Here is a 16644-nt window from a genome sequence, read left to right as displayed (position 1 = left end):
CAAGTTGATAGCTTCACTTGAACAGATCCTTATATTGTGGTTAGCATCCATCTATCCATTTTCTATAAAACTCCATTAGCTGGTTAGCTGGAGCATCAATCAGCTGATTTAGGCAGGGTACGCTCTAGACCACTCGCCAGCCAGTCACAGTGAATGTTGTTTCTATATTTTCACAAATATTAATAATGATACTTGTCAAGTGAAACTGGAGTTTAAGACTGACTGCCAATACTGAAACGGAAAAGACACCGTCGCCGTGTAACATGAGATCAGCTTGAACACTGCGCAGGGAACTCGTTTACTGCATGTGGTGAGTCTCTGCACTTTAATACGTCTGAAAATCGGTTTACGTGCTTTGTGCTGCTGTTTAGGTTGGCAACAGTAGTTAACTATTTAATGTCTATGTGAACAATAGCTGAGATAATTACAATTACTACTACCAATTTTTTTTCTTGATGGGAAAGGGAGGTGTCTAAACGAGGCATTTATTTCTCTTAAGTGGCTGACTCACCCGGCGACTAATTTGTCTATTAGAGGGACCGACACAAATAACAAAAGTTGATGTTTTTCTAATGCAAGCAGATTAAATAACCTCAATGCAGTCATGTACCTGTTTTAATGATGTTGCAGAGTTCGTAGAGCAGTAGCTTGTTGTCTCCTCCAGTGTCCAGGCGCTGCTCCATGTAGCTGTTGAGCTCATACACCACACCCTGCATATTTGCATCCCGGTACTGCTGGACACAACACACAAAGAAATTGCTTTCCTTACCATCCACTTTGAGTGAACAATGAAATATATGGAAAACAGCTGCAAGGTCCATTTAAGGATTTTTGTTATTGAATGAACTCGGATTATCTTCCTACCATTCGCAAAGGAAGAACCTTTCATCATAACATTATCCGCATCCTCACACTTAAAGGTCAGAGGACAAAGATGAAAAAAAATTTCATGATAACTCTAGAACCCCTTTACAAACCACATCTGCCATTTTGAAGTGATTATATGGCAGATATACAGCAGTTAAATCGATAAATATGATGCAGAATGCGCCTGCTGCTTTTTGCATCCCGCGCCTTCCGGTCTTTGTTTCTTTCCGACGCTGTGACGTCACACAAGCCAAACATCTTGGTCATTCGGCGTGTGCTATTGTTCCATGCTGTTGTTCCCATCCTTGTATAGTTGTCGTATGATTTAACGATGGTTTATTGTGTGGCATTTGGTTGTACAAATGGTTCAGGCAGCGGGAAGAGTTTTTGGTTTTTTTTTTGGCTTTCCAAGTGAAGAAGGAATACGTGACCAGTGGATAGTGAAAGTCACTCGACAGGGGAAGAAACGTGGTCAGCTATGGGTGCCTAGCAAGCGTTCCAAACTATGTGCCGATCACTTCGAACCGGCGTGTTTTGAGAAAGCATTGGATACACAGGTGTAGTTAGGCAGAGGCTGAAACGAGCTGCGATCTCAGCTATTTTTCCTACGGCCATCGGGACCTCCACCGCCAGCAAGAGAACTAAATCTCGCCGCCGCCACGACGCACCAGCGAAGCGGCGCAGACAAGAGGTGAGCATTTCCCTGTATGTACCTACGACTGTATTATGGTTACTACGCACTGGGGAGTAGGAAAAAAAGACCCACACAGTACTTTTCAGTACTGTCGTCTGTAGTTTTGCCTATATGACAAGCCAACCGACCTTCTGTCTGGCGTGTTATAACGCAACTCGAATGAGGGGCACACAATATATAGGAATACTGCATCCTTTGTAAAAGCTTGTGCCATGTCACTGAAACATATATGAATATATAATAGGTATAGTTGTGCCCAAAAATATTGCCACCCCTGGGGTGGCATTATTTGAAGCCATGACTGTATAAAAAGACATGCTTTTGACATACCGTCACATCGAGCCAGTGGCCACTCTCTTTTTCTGTTGAACGGCTGCTACTTGGCTGCCCGTTGTCTTCACTGTCAGGTTCCGACCTCCTGATCGGCTCAAACATGCACGCTTTGACGATGCCAAGTTCAGTTGGGTGCTCCTGTACGTCGAAATCCTCCTCCTCCACATATTCCAACACGTTGCTCGCCATTGCGTATAGAGTGTCGCGCACTGTGTTTGGCAATTGCAACGTCACTTCTGGTAGCCCTTGCGGTGGATAGAATAACCACACCCCGGTGTCTTGAGCTTCGGGTATGTTCGGGGAGGACTCAATATGCGTCATAAAAACCTCCTTTTTAGCTAAACTATAGTTGAAAACTTGCTGGAAGTTACGCGCATGTACAAGTTGTATTCCATAACATATAAACAATGCAAATATGAATTTTAACTGACCCCCATAACATCGTTGTCATCTGACCTTTAAAATGCTCCCTCATCACTGCGTTCTCGTTGAGGGATCACCTACCCTGCATCTCGAGACGGGGCCATCGAAGCCCCACAGCTCTGATTAAAGCTCTGGCGAGCTTTGATGCTCACATTCTTCTTAAAAGTGTGCTTATGTAAGAGGCAGACCTCCTGCCTTGCACAGGGCCAAAGACCTGTCATGTCTGCGCCTGCAGGGAGGGTGCGCGGCAAGGAGAGCGGCACACTAGAAAGCCTCCCTCCAGGGATCCATTCAACCCTCCCACATCCTGTTTGCACAGACGTATGGATGACGCACCAAAAGGTTGAGTGACCCTCGTTTTTTTCTGCATATATGGGTTTGTAAGTCCCTTTCATTGAGGTCATGGACTCCACTAAGCGGACTGAGACAGTGATTCCTGTGGGCAGAGAGGCGTCAGAATAAGGTGTGAGCTATGTGTGGCTGCACAAGGGAATTTTCTCCAACTGTCCAGTTAAGACATTTTTCACGGACCTGTGTTTACAGATTTTTCCACACAGGTTACAGCTATGTGTACCAACAAACATATATACACAAAGCCTTTTAACAGGGTAATGAATTGCAATTCAACCCTTTAAGACAGAAAATGCAGATACTGAGAAATCAGATGAAACTTTCAAAGTATAGATTCAAGTGCCATGTCACATAGAGTACATTCAGGCAAAACATACCCTGCTGACTTCTTTAGATGACGTGTCATCTGTGAAGAGAAACCAAACACATATTAGGCAACTTGACAACCAAGACATTTCACAAAAAAAAAAAAAAAAAAAGAATAAATAAAGGATGACCAAGTTAACGCTGTGTAGAATTACCAGGCATCCAATCCAGTTGGGCTTTCATTACCTACATGTTTTTATTGTGTCTTGCGTTGCTGTTTAAGTTGCTTCTTTCCGCACAGTCTGACTTTCGAGAGTCCTTGGCTGGCTTTTAAGTCACTGTTCATGCAATAATTCACTGGGGTACATGTCACTATTCACACAGCAGCAACAATTTAGCCATCCATTTTCTGAGCCGCTTCTCCTCACTCGGGTCGCGGGCGTGCTGGAGCCTATCCCAGCTATCATCAGGCAGGAGGTGGTGTACACCCTGAACTGGTTGCCAGCCAATCGCAGGGCACATAGAAAACCTCTACACCAATTTGGTTAAAGTACTAAACCTACATATCAACTGGTAAGTAAATAAAGTGAATAGAAAAATAAATGTTGGCAAAAGGCATCCTTTTGAAGTACTGAATGTGGGGCAACAAGACTGGAGGGACCAACATTGTGGCGCCGTATATGAACACTATACAAAGAAGAACCTATTAACTTTTCACAAACCGGACACCAAACCAAGTAACACCCTCACACAGAAACTGGTTCATCACAAGGACAAGACCCACTAATGGAGAGGTGCTGCCGCCTCTACGTTGGGGCACCCAAACAGCGAGAATACAACTTTGGACCAATGCCTCATTTGGATCTGTAAGGGAAGGGAGAGAGTAAAGTTAAGTCAAGTCAGGTCAATTTTGCCTGGGATAGTGCCTAGACTGACCAGTCAGAGGCAGCCCGGTGCAACAGGACATCCAGACTGATGGAAAATATAAAGGAGTAGTTGAAGAAGTAGAATGCGATGTTAGCTACATTTCTCCTGGTAATTTCTATTATGGTGAATGACTTGGGGGACACACACTCAAGTCCCGCAACAGTGCGAGCTTCACGTTGCTTCCTGAATGGCTATAGTTCCATTCCATGTCACAATCACAGTCATGACTCGGCTGTGGTTGATGTTGAGTATAAACATTTTTTTAAATCTTAAATCTTGAACATGATTAGCATTCACGTTTGCTGGCTCTGACTACCTTTTTTTTGCAGTAGAAAAAGACACAACCCATACATACCCCAGGACATTTGGTCAAGAAGGAAGAGGCCAGGTTTAAAATCAGCCAGCTTATCTGCATGTGTATACAGAACAAAACCAAGAAACAATGCATGTAACAATAGGTGTTATCAATGACAGTAATGCAACGGTCATTAGAAATAATGGAGGTCCAGTGTTACTAATGTCACAGCTAAGTGGCACTTAACAACAAAAACCTTTATTTCTAGTCAGCGACTGCTTCGTTATGCAAGTCAACCACTGCTCAAGGACATTTTAGGAGCGAATGACTCACATGTGGCGGCACGGTGCACGACTGGTTAGCACATCTGCCTCACAGTTCTGAGGACCGGGGTTGAAATCCCGGCCACGCCTGTGTGGAGTTTGCATGTTCTCCCCGTGCCTGCGTGGGTTTTCTCCGGGAACTGCGGTTTCCTCCCACATCCCAAAAACATGCATGGTAGGTTAATTGAAGACTTCAAAATTGCCCGTAGGTATGAATTTGAGTGCGAATGGTTATTCTAGTTCCCACTCGCTCCAGGGAATTTGATCTGGCGACGAGCAATGAAATAACCATTTTGAATACAAGGTGAAGTCTTCAGCCACAAAATAAAGTTATAGTTGCCTTTAATTGGAAATGTGTAAGCTATTACCATTGGCGAATCTGATGTATTTTCCTTACTACTATTACCTGTAATGTACAGTATACATGCGTATGTTGGCTAATTAAACTATTGTCTCATGGAAACATTTGATGTGAGTAACCCGGTGAACAGTCTCTCTCAATCAACATGTAACTTGACCAATGGACTCATATCGTGTTCCACTACCATGCCCAATAGTGACACAACATGTAGCAAGGCAAAACAGGCAAACCACTGCACTGGTAGTCTATATATGAAACACTATTCTCTGATATGAGTCTATACATCGCACACTTGTATAGGCTACGTCCAGATTTTCTAGCAATAATACAAACAACAGCATGCTCCACAGGAAATGGCCATTTAAAGGTTGGGTGAATTCTCAGTGCTGGTTGCAAGACTGCAAGTGAATGAATAAATTCAAAGAATGACTACATATTGCACATATTGTGGATTTATATTTCCTCTACGTTTACTCTGGGAGACATTTGTTTCAATTATGATGCTATTAAAAGAAAAATCCATAGAGAAATCATTGTACTTGACAAGTGCAAAATTCTGAGACCTCTAGAGCAAATTCCTGTAGGGATTTGAGGCTATTGGGAAGACGGTAAACACATCAAAATTGACTTTGGTTGTGGACATTGACAATATCTGATGATTGCCAGAAATAACAGTTATTGGATTTATACTCTGGGAGTGCTACTTGGGATGAAAATGAAATCATTCATACAGTTTGAGCAGTCTTCATTGCACATGAGTCAACAGAGCACAAGAGCAGAAACTGCTCCGATCTCTGATAACATTGCATGTGATTCAACCATGCAAAGCCTTGGGTGCATTGGAGAAAATAAATCTTGCTGACTCAACCTGGTGCAAGCTTTGAAACAGCCCTCTTTGCATGTGAAGAAAGAATTACAGCCGGCCACATTGTTTGCTGTTTTAAACATGCCTCCCTAAGTTTCCTAACTTAGCCGTGAGAGCTATTTTAGAGTGAACCCCTGGCCATGTGTGACGTCAAACAGAGGACAGGGAGCTGCGCTAGAACGCAAACCCTTTGAGAAAAATCAGACAAACCATCATTTTCAGGCAGTTTGCTTTCATAATGACTTGTTGATGCCAGGGACCAACTTGAACCAATTATACATCCATCTCCTGTTGCAAAATAGTTTGCAGTTCTAATATATGACCAAAAAGCACCATAACATCACCCACCATAACACAATGTGACTCATCTTTGTTACCGAAGAACCCAATAAATATGGAACGTCATTTGAATAACAGTGGAATGAAACAATGCTAAGTGAATGACAGGAATCTTAACACAGTCTGGATGCAGTACGACATAATATTGTATTCAGTGCCGCATGTAGTTTTAACATTATATATCAGTTTAGAAGGCATGGCAAACTAAGCAACGTGCTCAAGATAGTAGATTGTCTAAATAAACTGTATATTGGAATAGACAAAGAAACAACAGAAAATGCAATAGTTAAATGCAATGTCATGTTCTCTTTGGTTCCATCATGCTAGTGCTGAGGGATTCATCTCTGGAGCCCAGATTGGGTGCCCACAATGTCCCACCACAGTGACAAAGACTAGTCCAGTCTAATGGCATCCCATATTTTCAGCGACCCGCTATGCTTTCAGCAAACATTAAACTGAGGGCATACATGTTCTTAGAAATTAGGCCAAATCCATCCATTCAACAGCTCAAGAGCAGACTACTCATCTACTGTAATTTGAGAATTACTTGAAAATTGAATAGTGGATTTAATAATGATGGTGTAGCAGTACATTCATCTGACTTCGGTGCAGGCAGAGTGAGTTCAGTTCCCACTCAGGGATGGTGTGTATGTGAGTGTGAATAATTGTCTGTCCTGCAAACTGACTGGTGACCAGTCCAGGGTGTAATGCGCCTCTTGCCCAAAGTCTGCTGGGATGTGCTCCAGCTGTGAACAGTATAAGCGGTATAGAATATGTATGGCTAGACATTTCAATAAAACTATTAAATCCATCTAAGTTTTTCAGGCTTTATCAAACCGAAAATAAATAACCTCCATTCAGTATAGTACAACTCAAAGATCTGTGGTGAACTGTTGATGAGACACAAGCATGACTGTGAAGGTTTGTGGACATGACTCTGGACAGAAACCTTTCACCTATGCACAATCCCTGAGTCGGCTGCGTCTAACCTGCAGGATCCTTGACAGGAGCTTTATTGAGCTGCTGCCACAGTTACATAATGTCCCACAGGATGCTGAGAGGCCAGTGACTCAGCGCTCAATACATGTCAGCTTAATGGTGGTCATTGCTCTTTTCCCTTGGCCAGGTGTGGGAGGTTGTTGCCGAAGAAGGTTGTCCTTATTCGCCTTTTGGCTCCCACATGTGACTGAGCAAGCTCGCTTGCCAGCTCCACCAGAAAGTCCACCCGTCTCTCCTCCATGCCAGTGCTTGCCCGATAAAGGACGTGCAATCAGTGGGTTTCCCAGTTTTGATGACCAAGCGTCACGCCGTGATGGAAGTTTGATCACCCCACGCAAGAGGAGGAAGGCAATGAATGCCATTAGTTCAGGGAGGGCCGTCCATGCTGAAGAGTCCACTCCTGAATATTTCGAAGCATACAAAGAATGATGAAACAGAGGACACTCTGTAAGCGACTCGACACCGTTCTTCTGACCAACGCAGTAGGCTCTCCATCTGCGGAGATTCAATTCAAGATTCAGATTCAATTGGGCTGTGATAGAGATGCCTTCCGACCTGTTCTTCACGCCACACTGTGCCATCTTTTGCCTTCTCTGTTGGCCCGGTGTGTGTCTCCAGTCGACCTCTCTTTTCTGGTGGCGGTGAAGTCTCGTCATCTGTAGAGTGATCCTATTTTTAAGATTTGAGCAATAAAATATCCAAATGATGTGAGCTATGAAAACCACAACCAAGGTTGGAAATCTACACAAAGATATCATTTGAATTGTAATTCCAAAATATTCTTCCTCTGTAATGATTTAGGATTGTTTTCATCTTTTCCTAAAACACAGATGCCATAATCAGCAAATGAAAATAGGATGTTTAGGAAATCTTACCAGAAGACATTTCAGAGTATTAACTCTTTCCATCGGAGTCGCAAGGATTGACTTGGTTCAGGATCATGTCCAAAGCCTGCTGACAGCTGTAGACTTTCTTCATCTTCATTTCTTAGTTGACTCAGTGAACTATTATGTGCCGTGAGCGAGCTATTTATCCATCTCCGGTCTGTTGTTCAGTCACGCCGACATCCACCCTTCTTCCACACCACACCCAGTAGGGTCTGCATTTTCCATCAATGTTTATATCTACAACCTCAATTCCAATGAAGTTGAGACGTTGTGTTAAACATAAATAAAAACAGAATACAATGATTTGCAAATCATGTTCGAACTATATTTAATTGAACACACTACAAACACAAGCTATTTCATGTTCAAACTGATAAACTTGATTGTTTTTAGCAAATAATCATTAACTTAGAATTTTATGGCTCCAACACGTTCCAAAAAAGCTGGCACAGGGTCATGTTTACCACTGTGTTACATCACCTTTTCTTTTAACAACAGTCAATAAATGTTTTCGAACTGAGGACACTAATTGTTGAAGCTTTATAGGTGGAATTCTTTCCCATTCTTGCTTGATGTACAGCTTCAGCTGTTCAACAGTAAGGGGTCTCCGTTATCGTATTTTCCACTTAATAATGCGCCACACATTTTCAATGGGAGACAGGTCTGGACTGCAGGCAGGCCAGTCCAGTACCCGCACTCTTTTACTATGAAGCCACGCTGTTGTAACACGCGCAGAATGTGGTTTGGCATTGTTTTGCTGAAATAAGCAGGGGCGTCCATGAAAAAGACGTTGCTTGGATGGCAGCATATCTTTCTCCAAAACCTGTATGTACCTTTCAGCATTAATGATGCCTTCACAGGTGTGTAAGTTACCCATGCCATTGGCACTAACAGAGCTCCATACCATCACAGATGCTGGCTTTTGAACTTTGCATCCATAACAGTCCGGATGGTTCTTTTCCTCTTTGGCCCGGAGGACACGACGTCCACAATTTCCAAAAACAATTTGAAATGTGGACTCGTCAGACCACAAAACACTTTTCCACTTTGCATCAGTCCATCTTAGATGAGCTCGGGCCCAAAGAAGCCGGCGCCGTTTCTGGGTGTTGTTGATAAATGGCTTTTGCTTTACATAGTAGAGTTTCAAGTTGCACTTTCGGATGTAGCGCCGAAATGTATTTATTGACATTGGTTTTCTGAAGTCTTCCTGAGCCCATGTGGTGATATCCTTTACACATTGATGTCTGTTTTTGATGCAGTGCCGCCCGAGGGATCGAAGGTCACAGGCATTCAATGTTGGTTTTCGGCCTTGCCGCTTACATGCAGTGATTTCTCCAGATTCTCTGAACCTTTTGATGATATTATGGACCGTAGATGATGAAATCCCTAACTTCCTTGCAATTGTACGTTGAGGAACATTGTCCTTAAACGGTTCCACTATATTCTCACGCACTTGTTCACAAAGAGGTGATCTTTGCTTGTGAATGACTAAACAATTCAGGGAAGCTCCTTTGATACTCAATCATGGCACCCACCTGTTCCCAATTAGCCTGTTCACCTGTGGGATGTTTTAAACAGAGAGGCGACATTCCATGTACCTAGAGCCAGCTTCTGTCGCCGGGATCGGATCGCCAAGGTCCCTGCCTTCGGCCACCGCCCAGCTCACACTGCACCCGATTCCTATGGCCCCTCCCACAGGTGATGAACCCATGGGAAGGGGACCCACGTTACCCTTTCGGGCTGTGCCCGGCAGGGCCCCATGGGTGCAGGCCCGGCCACCATGCGCTCGCCTTCGAGCCCCACCTCCAGGCCTGGCTTCAGAGGGGGGGCCCCGGTAACCCGCGTCCGGGCAAGGGAAAACATCTTCCTGAATTGTTTGTCATCATTGGGGTTTTTGGAGCTGTGCTTCGTCTGGTCCCTCACCTAGGACCTGTTTGCCATGTGTGACCCTGCCAGGGGCATAAAGCCCCAGACAACTTAGCTCCTAGGATCATTGGGACACACAAACCCCTCCACCACAATAAGGTGACAGCTCAAGGAGGAGTGAAATAAAACCATATTCAAAAATAAAAACACGATCAAATTAAAACAAATTAAAAATTCAATGGCAGACGGCCACATTCCGATGTCCCTGTTGGACAATCAGTCAAGCACTTGGGCAGAAATGGCTGCATTTAGAAAAGAAAGGTGGCTAATTGTAGGCTGTTGAGTTGTTAATTCAAAGCCTTTGCGCTGTCCTCTAGGCATGGCAGCAGGAGTATAGGCTTCTTTATACTAGCACGGGCCGCGACCGCGCTGACGTCACTGCGGCTATCCCGCACGCAGTTTGCCTCTATACTCGAGCGCAACCCACGCGTGCAGTTTTGAAAATGTACTGTATTTCTCCTCCAAGTTGGGGGTGTCGCTACGGCAAATCTATTAACAAGTCGAAGTGCTTGAAAATCAAAGATTCTCTTGGAATGGATTTGGCTTGAGTTCAGAGGGGTCTACTGTAGAAAATATCAGCATTTAACAACACATACTACCGTACGTAGAAATCAGAGTGAACATTAACGGCTGTATTCATGCCTGAAGTTCTTCTGTTAAATGTAAAAAAAATAATAGCAAGTGCCCAAAAAGTTTGTTTTTGTTTTTAAATTGTCTCTTAAAAAAACAAATCAAACACTAGTTTATCACAGTTCTCATATTTATTTGTTTAATCTTGTTGGAATGCTTTGAAATCGCTCAAAAAGGGTTGTATTTATTTTTAAAATTACTTTATGAATAAATAATGCTTTCCAGTTTTATGAAATCCAGAATTGATCTTGTCTCACATTTGTGCCTCACTTAATTATTTGCTAATTGTGTATCACTTTAGACAACAGGTTTCTTTTCGAATAGAGCAACCACATCTCACTGGGGCTTTCTAGCATGACGTTTCTTAGCTGTATTTCAGACAACACTTTTCCAGCATTCGAAGCTGAACCAAAAGAGTATTGTGTTGGCATGTGCACCCGCATACCCTCCCCCTCCCTGGTGGCAAGCCCTGCAGGTGAGACAGAGCTCTTATCCCACCAGTGGGGGGCATGTGGAATTGGGGCAAGCCTCACAAACACATCTTTGTCTTTGTGTCGCTGCCATCCACACGCTGAACTAAAATAGGGAATCAGCTGCTTAACAGGCTTGCCCTTTAGGCTCAGTTGAAACAGAATACACATTTTTCAAGCAGTTTTTCAAAGCAGCATTGGGATTGATAACCCTCCTGATCTGAATTACCACAGTTAAATAGAGCTAAAAGATAGCTGGAATATGCTCCAGCACACCCGCGATCCTAGTGTGGATAAGCGGTGTAGAAAATTGATAGATGAAGGTCTCATTTACAAAAAGACAAACAACACATAAAATGATTTTACATTAATAAATTAAGCGCAGGAGTTGTAAATACAGTTGCCATTAAAAACAGAACAGAACAGACCCGAAAATGGATGGATGGATAAAGTGGACCCTCGCTATCCACTGGGGATAAAGACCAAGCCCAACCACGAAGAGCGAATATTCGTAAATTATTGGCACTCCCTATAATCACCTTTATTTATAGTTTTAAACAAATACTGTATAATACAAACTAAAAACTAAAAATAAAGTAATGTTATCAGTTCACACCTAAGCATGCAGATACATGATGTATAGTAGTTATTATTATGATGATGATCTTGTAGAATTATTGTTGCGGTGAAAAACAATGAACATTTGAGTAAACAGCAAAGACCGGGATTTACAGCGATTGTGCAGACATTCCTGGGGTGGCCTGTGCTAGTACGAAAATCTGCTGCTTTGTAGCCTGTTGGGCTGATGTAATAGTTAGTGCTTTGGTATTTACAGACCTGAAACTGCTATATCCATATGGTCACAACACAAACTGGCGATAGTAGATGGGTTTAGCGACAGTTGTTGTGGATTTCATTGGTTTTGATGCCGTGTTTACTGTAAGTCTGACGCAACTATCGGAGGCCAAAGCAGACACTGGCACCACCATTAAAGTATAGGCTCCCGCAGACTGTCAATCACAAATCTAACTCAACTACTGGTAAATTTGTGATTGGATGAGTAATGGTGTCGGCAGAACTTACGCTGCAGAAGTTTGGTCGATGATTTTTTTGGTATTGTTGCGGCCAACAGTAACCATTCATTTTCTCAAGTGAAAAGGTTTATCACCTCTTTTTTTATTTGTAATCGACTGCACATTCTAAAAAAATAAAACCTCAAACCGGTAACATTTATTGTGTTATAGCAACACTCTATTGGACCACGTTTACTGTGACTATTTATCACAATTACACACTCATAATTGCAAGCCATTATAAATGGCCATGTTTGAGAATTACGCTCATGCATGTCAGTGAGGGGCATGGCTATTGTCAGAGATTTGAGGGGGTTGGGATCATTAGTGAAGAAAGGCTATACAGTATTTAAATCTTGCTAGTGGTTTTAAAACTGCAAACCTTCCCTTTAAAGAGATGATTTCAAAACTAGTTATCCATCAATTTATTGTATCTCTATGAGGCGATAATTCACTTACAAGTATATGGGTTTACAGTCATAACGGCTCTCCAAGGGAAGCCATAACTACAATGTGGCCCACAATAGTATTTTGCCAGCCATCCATCCATTTTCTGAGCCGCTTCTCCTCACTAGGGTTGCGGGCGTGCTAGAGCCTATCCCAGCTGTCATCAGGCAGGAGGCGGGGTACACCCTGAACTGGTTGCCAGCCAATCGCAGGGCACATAGTAACAAACAACTATCCGCACTCACAGTCATGCCTACGGGCAATTTAGAGTCTCCAATGAATTAATGTTTTTGGGATGTGGGAGAAAACCCACGCAGGCACGGGGAGAACATGCAAACTCCACACAGGCGGGGCCGAGGATTGAACCCGGGTCCTCAGAACTGTGAGGCTGACGCTCTAACGAGTCGGCCATCGTGCCGCCAGTATTTTGCCATGGACAAAAAAATAAATACATTTTGAGATGTTTTTGGCCACTTCCCAAAAACATTCGGAATAGGCCAATTTACTAATGCCGAACAGTGAGACTACAGACTAAGATGAGATGAAAACATTTTGCAAATCCTTCCATTTTCTATTCTGCTTATCTTCACTGTGGTTGCGGGCGTGCTGGAGCCTATCCCAGCTATCTTCGGACAAGAGGCAGGCTGCACCCTGAGGAAACCCGGAGAAAACCCACACAGGCACGGGGAGAACATGCAAATTTATCTTTTGTATCAGGAATTACCTTTGGTCTCTCTCTCTCTCTCTCTCTCTATCTCTCTCTCGCTCTCTCTCTCTCTCTCTCTCTCTCGCTCTCTCTCTCTCTCTCTCTCTCTCTCTCGCTCTCTCTCAACCAACAAACACACACACAAACACACACACACACATACTTGTGGGTAAGTCTGCTGTAATCCAATGTTGTCCATCACATGATAAGAAAGAACGGGACACGCTGCAGGGACTGATTCCAGGAATCAGTTAACTCAGTGCTGATCACATGATGACATGAGGGCTTGCTGCGCTTAGAAACAATACAAAAACTATAAAAAAAAAAAGGTGTCACGAGAATGTGACTAATATAGAAATGGACCTATAAAAGGAAAATGCTGCTTTTATTACCACAACAGAAAACAAAAGAAGAAAAAGGGTGTCTATCGACAATCTGTCCTGATCTGTGCTTTGGTTGACTTTTTGATTAGATTTAGTTGGTCTCATGTTTTGTCAGGTTTTCCTGTTCCGTGTTCAGGTCTTGTCTGCGCATTTGTTCTGTCTCCACCTGTTCTCATCAGCCCTCTACCTTGTGTCAACCAATCAGCTCCTTCCAGCCACTCCTGTCTCTTCCAGGTGTTACTCGTTGTCTGGTCAGTTTGCTTGTATTTAGTTCCCTGGTTTCATTCAGTCCTTGTCGGATCGTTGTCATTTGTAGTCTGTTTCGGAAAGTCCTGCGTCTCGCTTCATATTTTGTTTCATGCCGTGGTGAGTTTATGCCTCGTTTCTTTGTTATTTTGAGACTTTTGTTCATTTAGTATTTAGTTTTATGTGGGCCTTGTTTGCCTCCTTTGTGTTCTTGGAAGTTATTTTTTTTTTTGATTCGTCCTGCCTTGTGTGCCTGCTTTGCTGCTTTGGGGTCCAATGTGCCGCAAACTGCGACACAATCCATACACTTACATACACTACCCATCCGTCCGTCCATTTCCTGTACTGCTTATCCTCACTAGGGTCACAGGCTGCTGGAGCCTATCCCAGCTAAATATCTTATTAAATAGTGGGGGGGGAGTAAAATCTAGGTAATTGTCATTTTAGACTTCAGTCACATGAAACCCACCAAGACAAACAAACTACATCTCCTTTCCATTATTGTGCTTCCCAACATTAGGCAAAAACTTAGAAGCAAAGTCAAGATTCTCCATGGACATCAACTTCCGACAGAAGGACCAAAGTCAAGAAGAAGCTTTCTCAGCCATATCCTAACAACATCCCAGGAAAAAAAACAGCCTGCAGCTCTGAATGGGAAAGCTCCAAAAGGAAATCTGACCAGTTAACATGCAAATAGCGTTCGCTGAAGATTCTTCTCCTGCCTCAGATGCACCATGGACACCAGTAGAAAACTCTGAATTGCCTGATTCTTCTTTGTATTATGATTATTATTTAAGTGAGACAGGTCTCATTTAACCCGGGTTCAAATCCGGTCCCGCCTGTGAGGAGTTTTCATGTTGTCCCCGTGCCTGCGTGGGTTTTCTCGGGGTACTCCGGTTTCCTCCCACATCCCAAAAACATGCATGGTAGATTAATTGAAGAATTGTCCGTAGGTATGAATGTGAGTGCGAATGGTTATTTGTTTATATGTGCCCTGCGATTGGCTGGCAACCGGTTCAGGGTGTACCCTGCCTCCTGTCCGCAGTTAGCTGGGATAGGCTCCAGCATATCCGTGACCCTAGTGAGGATAAGCGGTTTAGAAAATGGATGGATGAAGGTCTCATTTACAATGGTGACCTGGTCAAAACGACAAACAACACATAAAATGATTTTACATAAATGAATAAAGCGCAGGAGTTGTAAATGCAGTTACCATTAAAAACATAGACACTTTCCAGTTGATTTCTGTTGTCTGTATGAAAATGTTTTTTAATTTTAAAAACTCAAACTGAAACAAGATGTGTTAGTTTCAGCTCTTTACACAGTGTTCCATGGGGATGGAGGAGCATAATTAAACATTATTTTACCTAGTTTAGTCAGAACATGAACAATAACAGGATAATCCAGTGTTGCTCTGAATTACTGGGGCTACAAGACCAGATCAATCATGGAACATGACCCCATCAACCCTCTACTACCCAACCCCTGTAGCCAGAAAGTCTTTGGAGAGTTAACACACACACACACACACACACACACACAAAGATCTGTATGTCAATAAATCAAGGAGAATCGCCTAACATTGATGAGATAAAACGAAGAGAAGTTGGTAAGCTAAAATTTAATACATTTGCAGCTTGTCTAAAGAAAGCACTAAGGATCTCATAAGCAAACATAATGCAACTTGTGTAAAGAAAGTGCAAAGGCAGACCCATGAGGATAATACATCATGGCTCGTAGTTGGGCTGGGCACTATGGTCTTAAAATGGAATCAGATTTTCTCCACTAAAATATAATTGCAGATTTTTATTTTTTTAAAAATCCCACTTTGTTTATAGAAAAAGCAAATCGTAGATTTAAAAACAAGTTGTACAGATTTTTTTTTTTTTTAACTTTCTGGGAGTTTTCCCCAAGCTTTTAAACTTTTTTTTCCCCCCGGAGAAAATTTTAAATACTGTATTCAACAATTTAACATCATAAAATGAGCCGTCGAACTGCATGGCTCAGCTGGTCCATATGTCTGTTGGCTCATGGTATTTTTCTTATGTAGAGTTGTAAAGGTGAGACAGGCAAAAAATGTGTGGCTTGGAAGCATACACCTCGGGTCAAAAGTTCCCAACATGTAAAATTTGCAACGTATAAATGAGCACAGTGCCTTCAGAAATGTTCAGCTCAATTGACTGTGACTCTCTGCCTTCAACCCTGTTCCTTGTTATATGCAAAGTATTGTAAAAATGGTTCAACTCGTCTTTTTTTTAGCGGCAATGTCTCAGGTTGTAGAGTGATTGTCTCCCCACCCGAAGGTACTGAAACACTATACAAGTTTGAACCCCAGATATCACCAAGGGTTGCAAAAGTTGCTAACTTGTCAACAGTGACTGTGCTTTTGTAAACTAGTTGGAAGCTATGTTGCATATCAGTGGGACCCCCTTTTGTACAAAAGCCACCCCAAAAAAACAAAAACCTAACAAATAAACGAATTGATCGATATAATCAATTAATCTGCAAGCCCTATCCAATAATTAAGGACTTATACACTTCATGGAACTTTATAAAATGGTCATGTGAACAGTCAGTATGCTCACACATAATGCTAGCAAGTTCTGTAAATAAAGCGCTACGGAAGTCCCAGGTTAACATGTAAGTCATGCCCTAACAGAGAACTATTTTAAAAGGTGGAAGTTGAAGATGGCATATCCAAAGTAAGAAATTTGATATGACCTTGCTTGTTGTTTTGGTTGATACTGATGATAGTTGATAAGAATTATGCACGGCAAAGCAGAAAATTGCAAC

General features: G+C 42.6%; 1 protein-coding gene across 9 annotated transcripts in view; it reads right to left on the bottom strand.

The window, feature by feature from the left end:
- The window catches only part of pde10a (phosphodiesterase 10A), an 89451-nt gene that overhangs the window by 22762 nt on the left and 50045 nt on the right, over positions 1-16644 (bottom strand). For 2 of the 9 annotated variants that reach the window (XM_061689876.1, XM_061689878.1), the window contains 2 exons: positions 3046-3074; positions 611-734 (listed from right to left, as the gene is read on the bottom strand). In XM_061689876.1, the coding sequence (XP_061545860.1) occupies positions 611-734; positions 3046-3074 (153 nt within the window). The other 7 variants (XM_061689877.1, XM_061689879.1, XM_061689874.1 and 4 more) reach the window with 5 other exon arrangements.

Source organism: Phycodurus eques, chromosome 11 (genome assembly GCF_024500275.1).
Source record: "Phycodurus eques isolate BA_2022a chromosome 11, UOR_Pequ_1.1, whole genome shotgun sequence".
Lineage (NCBI taxonomy): Eukaryota > Metazoa > Chordata > Actinopteri > Syngnathiformes > Syngnathidae > Phycodurus > Phycodurus eques.
Note: the sequence above shows the minus strand (reverse complement) of the source record. Positions and strands in the feature narration are given on the sequence as shown.